General features: G+C 40.4%; 1 protein-coding gene across 1 annotated transcript in view; it reads left to right on the forward strand.

The window, feature by feature from the left end:
- Positions 1-14,882, forward strand: part of Zfand4 (zinc finger AN1-type containing 4) — a 68,386-nt gene that overhangs the window by 46,948 nt on the left and 6,556 nt on the right. Inside the window, exons 7-8 of the mRNA XM_045137179.1 lie at positions 12,392-13,381; positions 14,317-14,371. Coding sequence (XP_044993114.1) covers positions 12,392-13,381; positions 14,317-14,371 — 1,045 coding nt within the window. The remainder of the gene's footprint in view (positions 1-12,391; positions 13,382-14,316; positions 14,372-14,882) is intronic.

Consider the following 14,882-nt stretch of genomic DNA (forward strand, 5'->3'; position numbering starts at 1 on the left):
CTCCACTCCTATATGACATGAGAGTTCTGGTTTGTTTCCACTCCTATATGACATGAGAATTCTGGTCTGTTCACACTCCTTTATGACATGAGAGTTCTGGTCTGTTTACACTCCTTTATGACATGAGAGTTTTGGTTGTTCACACTCCATTATGACCTGAGAGTTCTGGTTTGTTCACACTCCTTTATGACATGAGAGTTCTCATTTGTTCACACTCTTTTATAACATGAGACTTCTGGTTTGTTCACACTCCTTTATGACATGAGAGTTCTGGTCTGTTCACACTCCTTTATGACATGAGAGTTTTGGTTGTTCACACTCCATTATGACCTGAGAGTTCTGGTTTGTTCACACTCCTTTATGACATGAGAGTTCTCATTTGTTCACACTCTTTTATAACATGAGACTTCTGGTTTGTTCACACTCCATTATGACATGAAAGTTCTGGTCTGTTCACACTCCTTTATGACATGAGAGTTCTCATTTGTTCACACTCTTTTATAACATGAGACTTCTGGTTTGTTCACACTCCATTATGACATGAGAGTTCTGGTCTGTTCACACTCCTTTATGACATGAGAGTTCTGGTTTGTTCACAGTCCATTATGACATGAGAGTTCTGGTCTGTTCACAGTCCTTTATGACATGAGACTTCTGGTCTGTTCACACTCCTTTATGACATGAGAGTTCTGGTCTGTTCACACTCCTTTATGACATGAGAGTTCTGGTTTGTTTACACTCCTTTATGACATGAGAGTTCTCATTTGTTCACACTTTTTTATAACATGAGACTTCTGGTTTGTTCACACTCCTTTATGACATGAGAGTTCTGGTCTGTGCCATATTTCTGCAACAGTTGATGCTCATCACTTTTTACTTTGACCATTAGCATGGTTGTGTACTAGTTTTCAGTTCTGTTTCCCTAATGTTTACTTTTCACATGATTGTTGATCATTAAAATTCTGTCTTTGCCTTTTGTGAAGTACTTGTTGAGGGTTTTTGCTCATTTTCAATTAGGGTGTCTTCCTTTTTATTAATATTTAGATACATTAAAAATATTTTTTTGCAGTCATGTGTGTTAAGCCACCCCTCCAGTACAAGGACTTGGAAGGCAGAGGCAAGAGTATCAGGAGTTCCAGATCAGCTTCAGCCACAAAGCAAGTTCAGGGCCAGCCTTTAGGCTACATGAAATTCTGTCTCAAAAAAAAAAAAAACAAAGCACAGCAAATAAACACATGTGTTTTGTATTTGTGTATAAGTTCTCTGTTAGATGCACAGTTTTCGGATCTTTATAATACTCTGGGTCTCTCTTACTTTTTTATTAATGCTAATTTTAATGTCTTATAATTTATTAGTTTTGGTATGATTAGTGTTTAATAACTTTTTATGAAATATTTTCTTGAAGACATGTTCCTTTGTTTTTCTTCAAAACCCTTATGATAGTTTCTTTCTCATTTAGATCTATAATTCATGGATTTTTTTAAAAACATGAAATGTTTGGTAAAGATCTCTATTTTTCTTTAATTCAGATGAAGAACAATTGACCTAGCTCTACTAAGAGAGAAAAAGAAAAAACTAAAAAAGCTTTCTGCACAATCCTAAATTTTTATCCATTCAGTGATAGAATTTGATAGATCCATGAAGTAACAACTACAAGGAGAAATAGATATGAACTTCAAAGATTCTCACATTCTCACAAAAGTAAAGCAAATTGAAAACTAACAAAGGATTATGAGGGCTGGGGAAGTAGCTCAGTTGGTAGAGTGCTTGCCTAGCATTTATGAAGTCCTGCATTTAATCCCCTGTACCACATAGACCTGGCATGGTGGCGTCTACCTTTAATCTCAGTATTTGAGGTAAAGGCTAGAGGATCAGAAGTTCAAGGTCATTCTTGGCTACAGAAGCAAGTTCAGGACCAGTCTGGGCTACATTAGATGCTGCCTCAAAAAAATAAACAAACAAACAACACTTAAATCTATGTTAGGCTTTCTCCCTAATAAACTCTAGCTCTGTTTCATTGAAGACAAAAAAAGCCTTGGGCTGGAGAGATGGCTAAGCTGCTAAGCACTTGCCTATGAAGTCTAAGGTCCCTGGTTCGAGGCTCGATTCCCCAGGACCCACGTAAGCCAGAGATAAACAAGGTGGCACACGCATCTGGAGTTTGTTTGCAGTCGCTGGAGGCCCTGGCATGCCCATTCTCTGCGTCTTTTTCTATTGCTTTCAAATAAATAAAAATAAACAGCAACAACAACAGACTTGAGTGACCCACACTAGTCCTTAGTACTATGCAACATTTAGTATGGACTTTTTCCATTAAAAAAAAAAAGCTGGCCGGGTGTGGTGGCGCACGCCTTTAATCCCAGCACTTGGGAGGCAGAGGTGGGAGGATCATCGAGAGTTCGAGGCCACCCTGAGACTACATAGTTAATTCCAGGTCAGCCTGGACCAGAGTGAGACCCTACCTCGAAAAACAAAAACAAAAACAAAAAAAACTGCTTTGGGGATTTTGATAGGCATTGCATTAAACCTGCAGATTTCTTTAGGTACTATTTGTGATATCTGTTTTTAAGTAATAGCTTCTTTAGAAGTGGCTTCTCTGTTATCAAGTATGTTATAATTTTATATATCCTTTCTATTCTGTTACTTTCTGTGTGTGTATAGTATTGTGATGTGGTTTGTGTTGCTTGTATGTGTAGTGTATGTAACATGTCCTATGGGCTTGCCTGTGGTGGCCAGAGAGACATCAAGTGTCCCCTCCAAAATTCACCTGTTTTTGCCTTACAGTGGAGTTTCTTACTAATTCTGGAGCTTGTTATTCCCTACTCTCACATTATCTTGTCTCTGATCCCCACAAAACTGGGGTTACATATGTTCATTACCATTTTGCTTATGTGGATTCTAGAGATTTAAACTCGGGTGGTCTCAGATCCCCTCCCCGCCCCCCAGGACTTCATGCTTGTACAGGAAACACAATTGTTGAGCCATGTTTCTAACCTTGGTCTATTACTTTTATCTTTTTTTTTTTTGTCTAAACTGAGAAGCTTGGTTCTGTATTTTACTTACATTTAATGTGATTGCTGACATCCATATTTTTCATCTTCCTGCTTGTTTTTTGTTTGATCACTTTCCCTTCCTTTCTCCCTCTTCCTAGGGTTACTTTTTGTTGTTGTTGCTCTTCATAAGTTTAATTACATATGATGTATATATATATGTGTATGTGTGTGTGTGTATGTGTATGTGTATATATATATGTTACTGTACTTTTATTTTTTGCCACTTCCATACATGTATGTAATGCATTTTGACCCCACTTCGCCCAGTTATCCCCTCTCATCCACCCTCCTCCCACCTAAAGCCTCCTTCCCTTTTAATTCCCATCCTACTTCCTACTTTCATGTCCCACCTTTTGTTACTTGATCCACTGAGTTAAACTGAGGCCACTTTCATGATCATGGTTATTTTCTGAAGAATGAGCAGCTCACCAGTGAGACCCCTGAAGGAGATGACTTCCCCATTCCCTGCAGTGATCAGTTGATATTAGTTATGGGAAGTGTGGGGTCTCATAAGCCCCTCCCTCAATGATAAAATATTGACAAGCACAATCTTATACAAGAAGCCACATCCACTGTGACTTCATGAATATAATGGCCATGATATACCCTGAAGATTGCATTGTATAGCTCCCTCCTCTACTGTTGCATTCTTTCTGCCCCCTATTTGTGAGGTTGCCTTAGCCTTGGAAGAGGTGTTTTAAATGTCATGTTGGGAGCTAAGCACACACTTGTCACTTGTCCTTTGTGTAAAGAAACTTCTGTGATTGAGGCCACCATCAGTACCAGTCTGTGGAACAATGGATATTTAAATGCAGTTTAAAGTGCTGTCTACTTAGCATAACCACAGTATTGGGTTCCCCCTTAGGATCTAAGTCCTTAGTCACAGTCTTTTGACAAAATTTATACTACCAGGTAGCTTTCCTTCCCTGTGGAATGGGCCATAAATCCAGATGCAGAGCAGTTTTCATATTTTCATGTCACCATTGCACCTGTTGGCACATCTTTGCAGGTTGACTGTGACATACACAGGGTCCATAGGTGAGGAGGATATGCTAGCTGATGACTTTTCTCCCCTAGCATCTTACTGAGAAGAATGTGTGTTCTGTAATGTTTGAATGGAATATTTTGTAAATGTCAGGTCCATCTGCTCTGTAATATTTAGCTCCAATGCTTTTATTTTTATCTGGGCTATCTGCCTATTGAAGTGAGTGGTGTTGAAGTCACTGGTTATAACTGAGCTGGGGATAATTGGGACTTCATGTCTAGTAGTAGCAGCAACAGCAGTAGTAGCAGCCCCTGCATTCTCTGCATATATATTCAGGATTTTAATGTCCCCTTCATGGAGTGTCTCCTTCACCAATATGAAGTGTACTGTATCTGTTCTGATACTAGTTTTGGTTTAAAGTCTATTTTGTCAGATATTAGCATAGCAACATGTGCTTTTTTTTTCTCTTGGTTGCATTGGCTTAGCATTTTTTTTATCCTTTTACACTAAGGTAGTGTCTGTCTTTGATAGTGAAGTGAGTTTCTTAAAGACAAAAAATAATGAGTCCTTTTGATCCATTTTGTTAATCTCTGAGCTTTTATTATTATTTTATTATTAACAATTTTCATGATTGTAAACAATATCCCATGGTAATGCCCACCCTCCCACTTTACTACTCTCTGATTTTTGATTGGGAAACAGAAACCATTAATATACAGAGTTAATACTGAAAGGTATGAGTTAATTTCTGTCATGTTGCACTGCATGTGGTGGCTGGCTGGCTGGGTGGACATGGGAAAGCTGTATGAAGTGAGATGAAGGTGCACACAGTACAACTTACAGAAGTGAGCACAGGAGGGTTCCATGGAGAAGGAGAGTGCTTGCCAAGTGGCACACTCACATCTGGTGGTGGATGAACACAAGGGATGCTGGGGAACAAGGCACAGAGCAGGAAGGTGTCTGTGGAGCAGTGGTTGCACATGAGACACTCGGGCAAGTGGGGAGGGTGTTCGTGGAGTGACCTGTTCACATACGTATCACGTTGAGCAGCAGGGTGACTACAGGGCAGCACATTCCCACATAGGCTGCCTGGGCTGCTGGGCCAAGTGGAGGAGTTGCCCACAGAGCAGGAGGGTACTTATGGAGTGGTAGACTTAAGTGGAAGCTGAGTTATACATTCTTATACTGATTTATGTAACTACTATAGAGATTCTAATGTATATTCTTAATTTATTGTAGCTAATGCCAGAATCTTAGATTGCTAACTTCATTTGTATTTCTAGTAACTTGTTTTGTTTTTAAGACTGATTTTTTGGACATTTATTTTCTTGTGTGTTTGGGGTGTGCATGTATGTATATATGTTCATATATGTGCAGGTATATGTGTAGGGGTATATGCATGTATGAGTGGAAGCCTGAGGTTGCATTGAGTTTTCCATAGTCAGGCTCCAAGTCACTTTTTAAAATTTTTTGAAAAGTATTTATTTGAGAGAGAGAGAGAGAGAGAGAGAGACAAAGATGAAGAAGCAGACAGAGAGAGTGAGTATAGGCGCCGGCCACTGCAAACAAACTCCAGATGCATGTGCCACTTAGTGCCTATGACTTTTTGTGGGTACTGGGGAAATCAAACCTGGGCTGTTGCAAGAAAGCAACCTTTACCTACTCTCTCCAGCCTCCCAAGTTGTTTTTTGGACATGTTCTCCACTAAACTCACAGCTCAATGATTCAGCTAGACTGAGAGCCAGCAAGCTTATAAGAACACTTCTGTCTCAACTTCCTCAGCTGGGATTACAGTACATGCCACAGTACCTGGCTTTTTCCTAGGTTCTGGGACTCTAAAGTCAGGTCATCATGCATACATGGCAAACACCTCTCAGTCTTATATTGCCAGTATTGAGTTGTTTTCTAATAGTAGTTTACATAGAGACCTTTTCTATTGTTTTTTTTTTCCTTTCCTTCAATTGTGTGCTTCCTCCAAGGATTATTTTCTGTATGTCTGAATTATTTTAATATATAAGATAATGAATTTCATCATGATATTTTCATCGATGTATGTAATATACTTTGATCATGTTCATTCTCCATTACCCTCCCTAACCCTCCTGAGCAAACTGCTGCTGATCCTGTCCTTCAGCTTCCTATGTTCCCCATTGTGCTTGTGTACCTTTTAAGAAAGAAATCCAGATTCTGCATGTAAAAGAAAACATGATGTTTGTCTTTCAGAGTCTGACTTATTTTGCTTAACATAATGGTCTCTAGTTCATCTATTTTCCTATAAATAACATAATTAAATTCCTTGTAGCTGAATAAATCTTTAGTGTGTAACATGTCATAGTGTTTTAGTCATTCATCTATGAATAGGTTTTATTTTACCTTTTTAATTTTGAAAAGTGTTGAGTTGTTCAGAAATGCTGACTTGTAGAACATCCATATAAATTACACAAGACTGATATTTTATCATATTTGCTTTTTTCCCCTAGTTGCTTTTTGCAGTGGTCCATTTGGGAATTAATTATAGGTACCACGACTCTTCATTTAACTATTTAACTATTTCATTTAACTATTTAACTATTTCATTTAACACATACCTCCTAAAAAGAAGTGTCTTTTCCTGTGCTGTACACCTAACACACCTAATTTATCATTGATTCACACATTTTTATCTATATTCACACATCCGAAGTCTCAATACTATGGTTGATATACTTTTGTTTTTGGATCTGGGATTCAAGAAAGAATCATATGGCTAGGCACGGTGAGGAGACCCTGTAGTCCCACTACTCAGGAGTCTGAGATGCAGGAGGGTCATTTGAACCCAGGGGTTCAAGGCCAGCCTGAGATTCTGTCTCAAGAAGGAAAAAGAAGGGCTGAATAGGTGGCTTGACAGTTAAGGTTTTTCCTACAAAGCCAAAGGACCCTGGCTCAATTCCCCAGGACCCACATTAGCCAGATGAACAAGGGGGCACATGCGTCTGGAGTTCATTTGCAGTGGCTGGAGGCCCTGACGTGCCCATTCGCCCTCTCTTTCTCAAATAAATAAATAAAATATATTTTTTTAAAAAGGAAAAAGAAATCATGCATTGTATTTAAATGGAACTATTTCTTAGCCTTATATAGACATTTTGTTAGATATTTTAATGAATATAATTGAGTTGATTTGTAAATTGTCTCGTGATAGTTATATTACAATTAAATATAAATTAGAAGTTTTTGGCAAGAAATTTATATAGATGATGCAATTTTTTGTACAACACATCAGCAGGAACGTGATGTCAATTGGTTCATTTTTCCCCCCAGAAGTTTACAATTTTTTGGGGGGTGCTAAAGGCCCAAAGAATGATTTAGATAACTTTCTAGTGACAAATTTCTGGTTTTCTCTAATTAAAATAAATGGAATTAAAGTTAATTTAAGGTTGTGAGAAGTCTGTTACATGGCTTTTCAGAGCCTTTAACTTGTTACATCTTAACATTGATAATAATGTCAATAGAAACCTGGTAATTCAGTGGGCTGATGGGCTCAGTTAATATTATTTCCTTTTAGCTGGGCGTGGTGGCACACACCTTTAATTCCCAGTACTTGGGAGGCAGAGGTAGGTGAATCGCTATGAGTTCGAGGCCACCCTGAGACTACGTAGTGAATTAATTTCAGGTCAGTCTGAGCTGGCATGACACTCTACCTCAAAAAACAAACAAACAAATTTATTTCTTCTTGGTAGGAAGGAGTGTGGTTTTGTTTTTGGCTCTGAGAGTTTTGATTTGAAATAGTAGTACCACAAAAATGGAGTTACTTTTTGAAGATTTAAGATAAGTTTTTGTCAATTAAAAAAACTAGATGTTATAAATCTAAATTAGAATAATGAGAGAATTTTTTGACAAAGACAATAGAAAAATTTGTCTTTTTTTTTTTTTTTTTTTTTGAGGTAGGGTCTCTCTCTAGCCCAGGCTGACCTGGAATTCACTATGTAGTCTCAGGGTGGCCTCAAACTCACGGTGATCCTCCTACCTCTGCCTCCCAAGTGCTGGGATTAAAGGCATGCGCCACCACGCCCGGCTCCAATTTGAGTCTTTTAAGACATAAAAGCTTGGTTTAAGTGCAGTAGAAGGTCTGGGTAAGTAAACAGCTATAATAAAAACACCATTAAAGGAAGAACATGGTATCATTTTCATTATAGTTTCATTAAAACCAAGGTTTCCATTATTTTTATCATTTAGGAATATACAAAATAAAATTCCAAATATCATAAGCATTTTTTAAAAAAATCTAAACAAAAGGATTTAAGAAATAGATGAGAGTTAGAAACATGCTTGATTGTGTTGATGTCATTGAAAATATCTAAAGTCTACGTGGATGTGTTCTCAAAAGATGGGCTGGAGAGATGGCTTAGTGGTTAAGCGCTTGCCTGTGAAGCCTAAGGACCCCGGTTCGAGGCTCGGTTCCCCAGGTCCCACATTAGCCAGATGCACAAGGGGGCGCACGCGTCTGAAGTTCGTTTGCAGAGGCTGGAAGCCCTGGCGTGCCCATTCTCTCTCTTCCTCTATCTGTCTTTCTCTCTGTGTCTGTCGCTCTCAAATAAATAAATAAAATTTTAAAAAGAAAGATGTTGACACAAGTTTGAAGTGGTAAATGAAAATCTAGGTTTATCTCCTAAAGTTTTGTTGCACAGGAGCTGGAAAAAGAAGTACTTGACACAGAGTCCTTTTGCTCCAGGTTGAAAGGTATCTGTTGTGATATATTTGTTCCAATTGATAACAACACCTAGTTTTTGTCACCTGGGAGCTCACTGTAAAAAGACTATGTAACTGATTATGAATTTTTATTTACTAATGTTTAAAAGTCCCTTGGAAGAGTACATGTCTCCCTTTAATAGAGTTGTCTCACCTAGTATCAGACAGTGCATCATAAGGGAAAAGTAGACATTCTCCAAAGGGGGTAGATCTCAAATTTAGAAGTAATGGGGTTTTACTAGGTTAAGGAAGCCAATTGCTTTAGTTAATGTTAAAAATTAAGTGTTATTTGTTTGTTTAACCACAGATCTATAGGATTGAAGATCATAGGCACAATTTTTTAAAAACCTAAAAACAATAAAGCCAAGTTTTGCAAATAAATTTTAATACTTTTCCACTAAATTTTATAGTGACTATGTGAATTGAGCAGGATTCCCCTGGCTAGAAATAATTCTTTGAAATAGAATTTTCCTTACTGCCGAGGCAATGGCTATTCAACAAGTGAATACTTTACCCAATACAAAAATATACAAACATAGCATTTGGATAAAAGCTAATCACTAGTGTTAATGGTTTATTCAGTAAAAGAATACAACAGAAAAGTCTTGTTTTATTTTTTTAAGCCAGGGATTTGGTTTGGTTTTGTCTTATTATTAAGAGCAGATCAATATTTAAGAAACCTTTATTGTTGTAAACAGAGATTGAATTTGACCTTAAGAATTTTTAGTAACCTTTAATTATAACCAATCCCTATCTTTATGTTTGAACTCACAACCATTTTATATGATACTTTTAACCTAGTTTTGTCTCATCTATTTCCAGTTTGAAACAGTCCTTTACTTTACCTTTACCTTTATCTTACTTTACAAAATCCTTTCTTCAAAAGTATTTCCCTTTTTCTTTAACCTTTTTTTTTTTACCAAAATACATTTCATATCAATAACTTTTTATTGATTTGTGTATGTATGGGCACACGTGTCATGGCACACATGTAGACATCAGAGGACAACCTCAAGGTGTCTTTTTTCTTCCACTTTGTTTTGCAACTCCATACACAAAAGTAGCTGGCATGTGAGCTGCTTGATTCTCCTGGCTCCCCCTCCCATTGCCATGGACATATTGGAATTAAAGATGAATGCATCATTTTGTGTCCACAATGATTAGCCAGATGCACAAAGGTGAGGCAAGCGCAAGGTCGCACATGCCCACTAGGTGGCACAAGCGTCTGGCATTAGATGCAATTGCTAAGGTCCTGGCACACCAATTTTATCTCACTCCCTCTCTTAAAAAAAATAAAAATGGAGATACTAAATGTTTCTATTTGATGGAAATGTAATGCCAAGCGATCTTTAATTAGAGTACTTTTTCTTGGTATGTATGTGTGCACATGTGCATGGATGTTGTGTGTATGTGTGTGTATGGGTACATGCATGGAGGCCAGAGGAAGATGTTGCGTGTCTTTCCCTGTCACTCTTCTAACTTATTTCCCTGAGACATAGTCTCTTGCTGAGCTTGGGGCTTCCTATTTTGTTTTGTTTTGTTTTCTCTAGGTTGGCGGATCAATAATCCTCTCTCCACCCTTCGGTGCTGGAGTTCCAGGCATGGAAAATATGCTTGATTTTATGTGGCCATGGAGGCTTAGATTGGGTCTAGATTCTTGCATAGCAAGCTCTTCCCCAGCAGCCAAATACTTTTTAAGTTAAATTAACACAGAGTTGTGAAATATAACACCAACTGGAGTACTAAATGACAGTTTTTCTCCCAACAATTCCTCCTTTCCTGAATTAGATTTGGGGGGAGTAGAGAATAGGGTTGATTGCTAGCAAATTTACAAACCAAATAGAAACCAGAATGCCTCCAAATGTCTGAAAGCAGGAAAAGCAACCTGAAAGTCAGAAACTAAGATGCTTTCAAAGTAAACAAACAAAGTGGATACCTTAAATCAGACAGGCTGAAAGCAAGCCAACAAAGTTATCCAAATAGGATCCTAGCAACTAGTTCACAATAAACCAGTGGTCCTTTGGCCATTCAAGGGAGGTCTGAGCCCCAGAAGGAACTCATCAGCATTTACTTGAAGAAGCAGCACCTGATGGTTGGGCACAAGGAGCCCATGCTGGTAACCTGGCATCCATCCTGGTGATCCCTTCAGTGAAAATGAGTTGTCCTTTTGGTCCCATGTTGGGTGCCATAACGCTCAATGCAAAAGGACAAAGTTGTCACCTACAAAGAAATAAGAGAGAGCTTGTTCTGGAGCCAAATATGAGTAACCATGGCCCAGGAACACATATTTAAGATAGCCCAAGTACTGTGTTTTGTCAAGGTATCAATTTCATGCTACGTTACAGTAACAGGACAAGTCATAAGTCACTTTTCAAATACATTGGTGGGTTTATCAGGTGAGTTACAGCAGAGCATGGAAATCCCTGCTGTAGGCTTCAGATGTTACGTGATGACATTATTAGCTTGTGGGTTAATAGAAGCTAGGATGTTTATGCAGTGCAAAAGGATTTCCCTAATGTTGGGTCTCACACAGAGGTGGGCAATAAATGGCTTTTAGGGGGCGAGGCTAGAATAGCCAAAGATAATTTGGCTTTGGACCTGCAACATTCCAGTTCTACAGTCACTGATGTTCTAATTAATCAGCTCTATAACATATTCAGTGTAGGTGAGGCTTTATTCTGGGAGCTTCAGTTAATAGGGCCTATCATTATACCATGGCTAAGATTTAGTGCAGCAGGATATGAAGCCAAGTTAAAAAAAGAAAAAGGCACATGGACCCAAGTCCAGGGAACATGAAGTACAAGCAGCCTAGCATCCTCTTCAGGGGAGTCTCCCACTGCATGCTGACTTCCTGCTAGAGAGCTGTGGCAGAGGGCACATTGTGAAATGTTATCCCAGGGACCTCAGTAGTGACTGTCAATTCACACAGGTGCACTCTAGAGGCCTTCTGTGTTCACTGCAGACTCCCAGAGGAAAAGCAGGCATTTGGCACAGACCGTGTTGGTTCAGGCTGAAGCACAACAAACCACTTTGAACAGTTAGGGTCCTAGAAACCTTCCTGAAATGTAAATTCCAAGAAACTTGTCAGGGGCCAGCCTTGCAAGCAAGCCTTTCCAAGAGCAGCAGTTTAGTCCTTTTTACCATCTTTCTGAATAGCTGCTTAGAAAAACATCCTGGTAGGAAATGTGGGGGATCTTAAATAGGTCAGCAAAGTCTTACCTGGTAAAACTGAGAAATAATAGGAAAATGAAATTATTTTTTAACGTCTTCAGAAAAGTTTACTCAAAGTTATTCAGAAAAATCCTTTTTAGTTATAATCTTAAGGTACCAATATTTTTACGCTTATTCATTTGTTTACTTTTGTGTTTTGAGATACCTCATGTAGCCCAGGCTCTCCTGGAACCTACTCTGTAGCCAAGACTGGCCTCAAACTAATCCTCCTACCCCAGCCTTCCAAGTGCTGGGATTACTGGAATTAGCCACCACACCCAGCTTTTTGTAAGCATTTTACATTGAGATAGTAATAATTCAAATATGTTTTGGTAAGTAACATTTATTTCATTAATTTTTGACAATAAGTAGGATGGCTGTGTTGAAAAAAAATTACATATTAACTCTTTTCTTGTAGCCTAAGAAAGTTGTCAAGGTAAAACCTCGGCCGCCTATTGCTCCTCGACCTTCTAGTGGCTCCGCAGCAGCTCGCCACAGGTTGTTACGAGTCCTCCCTCACATTGGGCAGTCTTGCTTGCCTTCTCCGGGCAGTGCACATCACCCGGAAACATCCAGGAACGTGGTTGCAGGTTCAGCCACTCACTCGGCTGCAGACAGACCCACAGCCTCTCTCAGGAGTGACCCGCTGAAGCAGGAGGATAACTGGGAGACCTACAAGTCTCTCCCGCACCCCGGGGGGAGCAGCAGCAGACAGCCTCCCAAGGCCCATACCGAACTGCAGCCCAAGGAGCTTGCTGATTCGGCGCACCTGCCCAGGTGGACCAAGCATTTTCCAGGGAACTCGCCACCGCGGGAGGACCAGGACGACGCTGTCTTACTTCCAACTTCGGAAGAGGGTGTCCCCAAAGACTCGCCCCTCCCAGAAGTGGGTCCTTTGGCCGCCTGTGCAGAGGGACATGCGAGTGAGCCAAGCGGAGGCTTCGAGCCCCACGCTCACGGCCGAGGGCTGAGGGCCGCGGCCCGGGCGCTGGGGGAGGTCGTGGACGCGGGGCTCAAGCGCCGGCTGCTGTCCCCGCTGCGCCCCGCCGGCCTGCCCGCTCTGCCCGCCCCCGCCTCGGCCTCCGCCCCGCTCGGCTCGCTGCGCCCCACCGCGGAGCCGCCCTTTTCCAGGACTGCTCGCTTTCGCGGGGTCAAGGTTGACTCGCCCGGGAAAAGACCTGACGTTATTTCCAAGGTGGAAGCTCGAGATATCACAGAAATGGCGAACAAGGCCTGCAAGGAGCCCGTGGGCTGCGTGAACAACAGCGGGCTCCTGGCCTCGCTGACGCGGAGCTCCAGCCGGGACGGTGCGGGCGCGCACAGCACGCGCGGGCCCCGCCTGCGGCCCTCGGGGATCCCGCTCCCGCTCCAGAGCTCCCCCGCTGCGGAGCACGCCGATGGTTTTCTAGTAAGCATTGTCTTCTCGCCGCGCTCTCCCAGGTGTCCTTGTAGGGATTGTTCAATCCATTTCAAGTTTGTGTATATAAAAAAGGTAGCCTAAGGCTGGGGTTCTTTTTCACCCCATAAATTTCTCTGGCAACATTTATGTAGTTTGTTGAAAATCTTTTTGCTGATTGAATGGGGGGGTCTTTTGAGACAGGTTGTGCAGCCCCAGGCTGGTCTCATTAAAATCTTGGTCATCCTGCTTCCACATCCCAAGTGCTGGCATTATAGGTGGGTGTCCCCACACAGCTCATGAATGAATTTTAAATGGCATGCTAGTCCCTAAATTTGAAAATAAGTTCATTTAAATAGTTTCTTTGTTAACGTACCTGAAGCTGGACTCAAACTGGAAGTCCTCCTGTTTCTGCCTCCCCGGAGCTGCAGTCACAGACGTTGCTGCTGTGCCCTGTGTCATCCGGCCATGGTTCAGAGATCACTGGGTCTTTTTGCAAACACAGATCGCTTTGCTGAATCACCACCAAACGTTACTCTTTCCTTTCTTCTTTCTTTCTTTCCACCTTCCTTCCTTTCTTCTTTCTCCCCCTCTCTCATTCCCTCTGTCCCCCCATCTCTTTCTTTCACAGAGCCTCTCACGTAACCCAGACTGGCTTCCAACTCACTCTATACCCAAGAATGACCTTGAACTTATGATCCTCCTGCCTCTACCTCTTCCCCCCCAAGTGCTAGGGTTACAGACATGAAATATTTACTCTTTTAAAGAGACTTGATAAGCACAGTATCGTTAGAAATAAGATGAATTTACAAGTTAATTAAACAAAAAATAAAATAATTTTTAGTGGAAGCCCAATAGCAGCTTAGTAATAAAATACAAGTATTTTCCATTTGGTGATCTATTGTCCACTGACTCACCTTTGTAGGTGTTTTGTGTTTTAATTGTAGTCTTCTCGTGGTATTGGAATGAATGGAAATAATGCAGCTGCAGGGAAAAGAGTAGGTAAGCTACAAAAAATTATGAAAACAATATAAGGCTAATTGCAACATTAGCATACTGTTGAATTTTTCAAGAGGTGGAAAGAACGGTCTCTGGTATGTACAGGGTAAGCTCTCCGCTAAGCTTTCTTTTCAGAAAACAATATGAACTATTGGGCACATTTGAAAAGTGAAACAAAATTTGAGGTTGGCATCTCTTGTTTGGGAAGAAGTATGTCCCATGTGAAAAGACAAGATTATTATGAATTAACTCCCTTGCCCATAGCTGGTCACTCTAAAGCTTCAAGGTGGGTTTTGAGGTGTTACCCTAGATAGTTGTTTTTAATATCAAGATTAGGTATTATCTAGTACAATATCAAGGAGATCCATAAGAATCTCTTTTAAAAATATTTATTTATTTATTTATTTATTTATTTATTTATTTATTTAAGAAAGAGGCAGATAGAGAGAATGGGTGCACCAGGGACTCCAGCCACTACTAACGAACTCCAGACACATGTGCCACCTTGTGTATC

The sequence above is a fragment of the Jaculus jaculus genome, chromosome 18 (assembly GCF_020740685.1).
Source record: "Jaculus jaculus isolate mJacJac1 chromosome 18, mJacJac1.mat.Y.cur, whole genome shotgun sequence".
NCBI classification, from domain to species: domain Eukaryota; kingdom Metazoa; phylum Chordata; class Mammalia; order Rodentia; family Dipodidae; genus Jaculus; species Jaculus jaculus.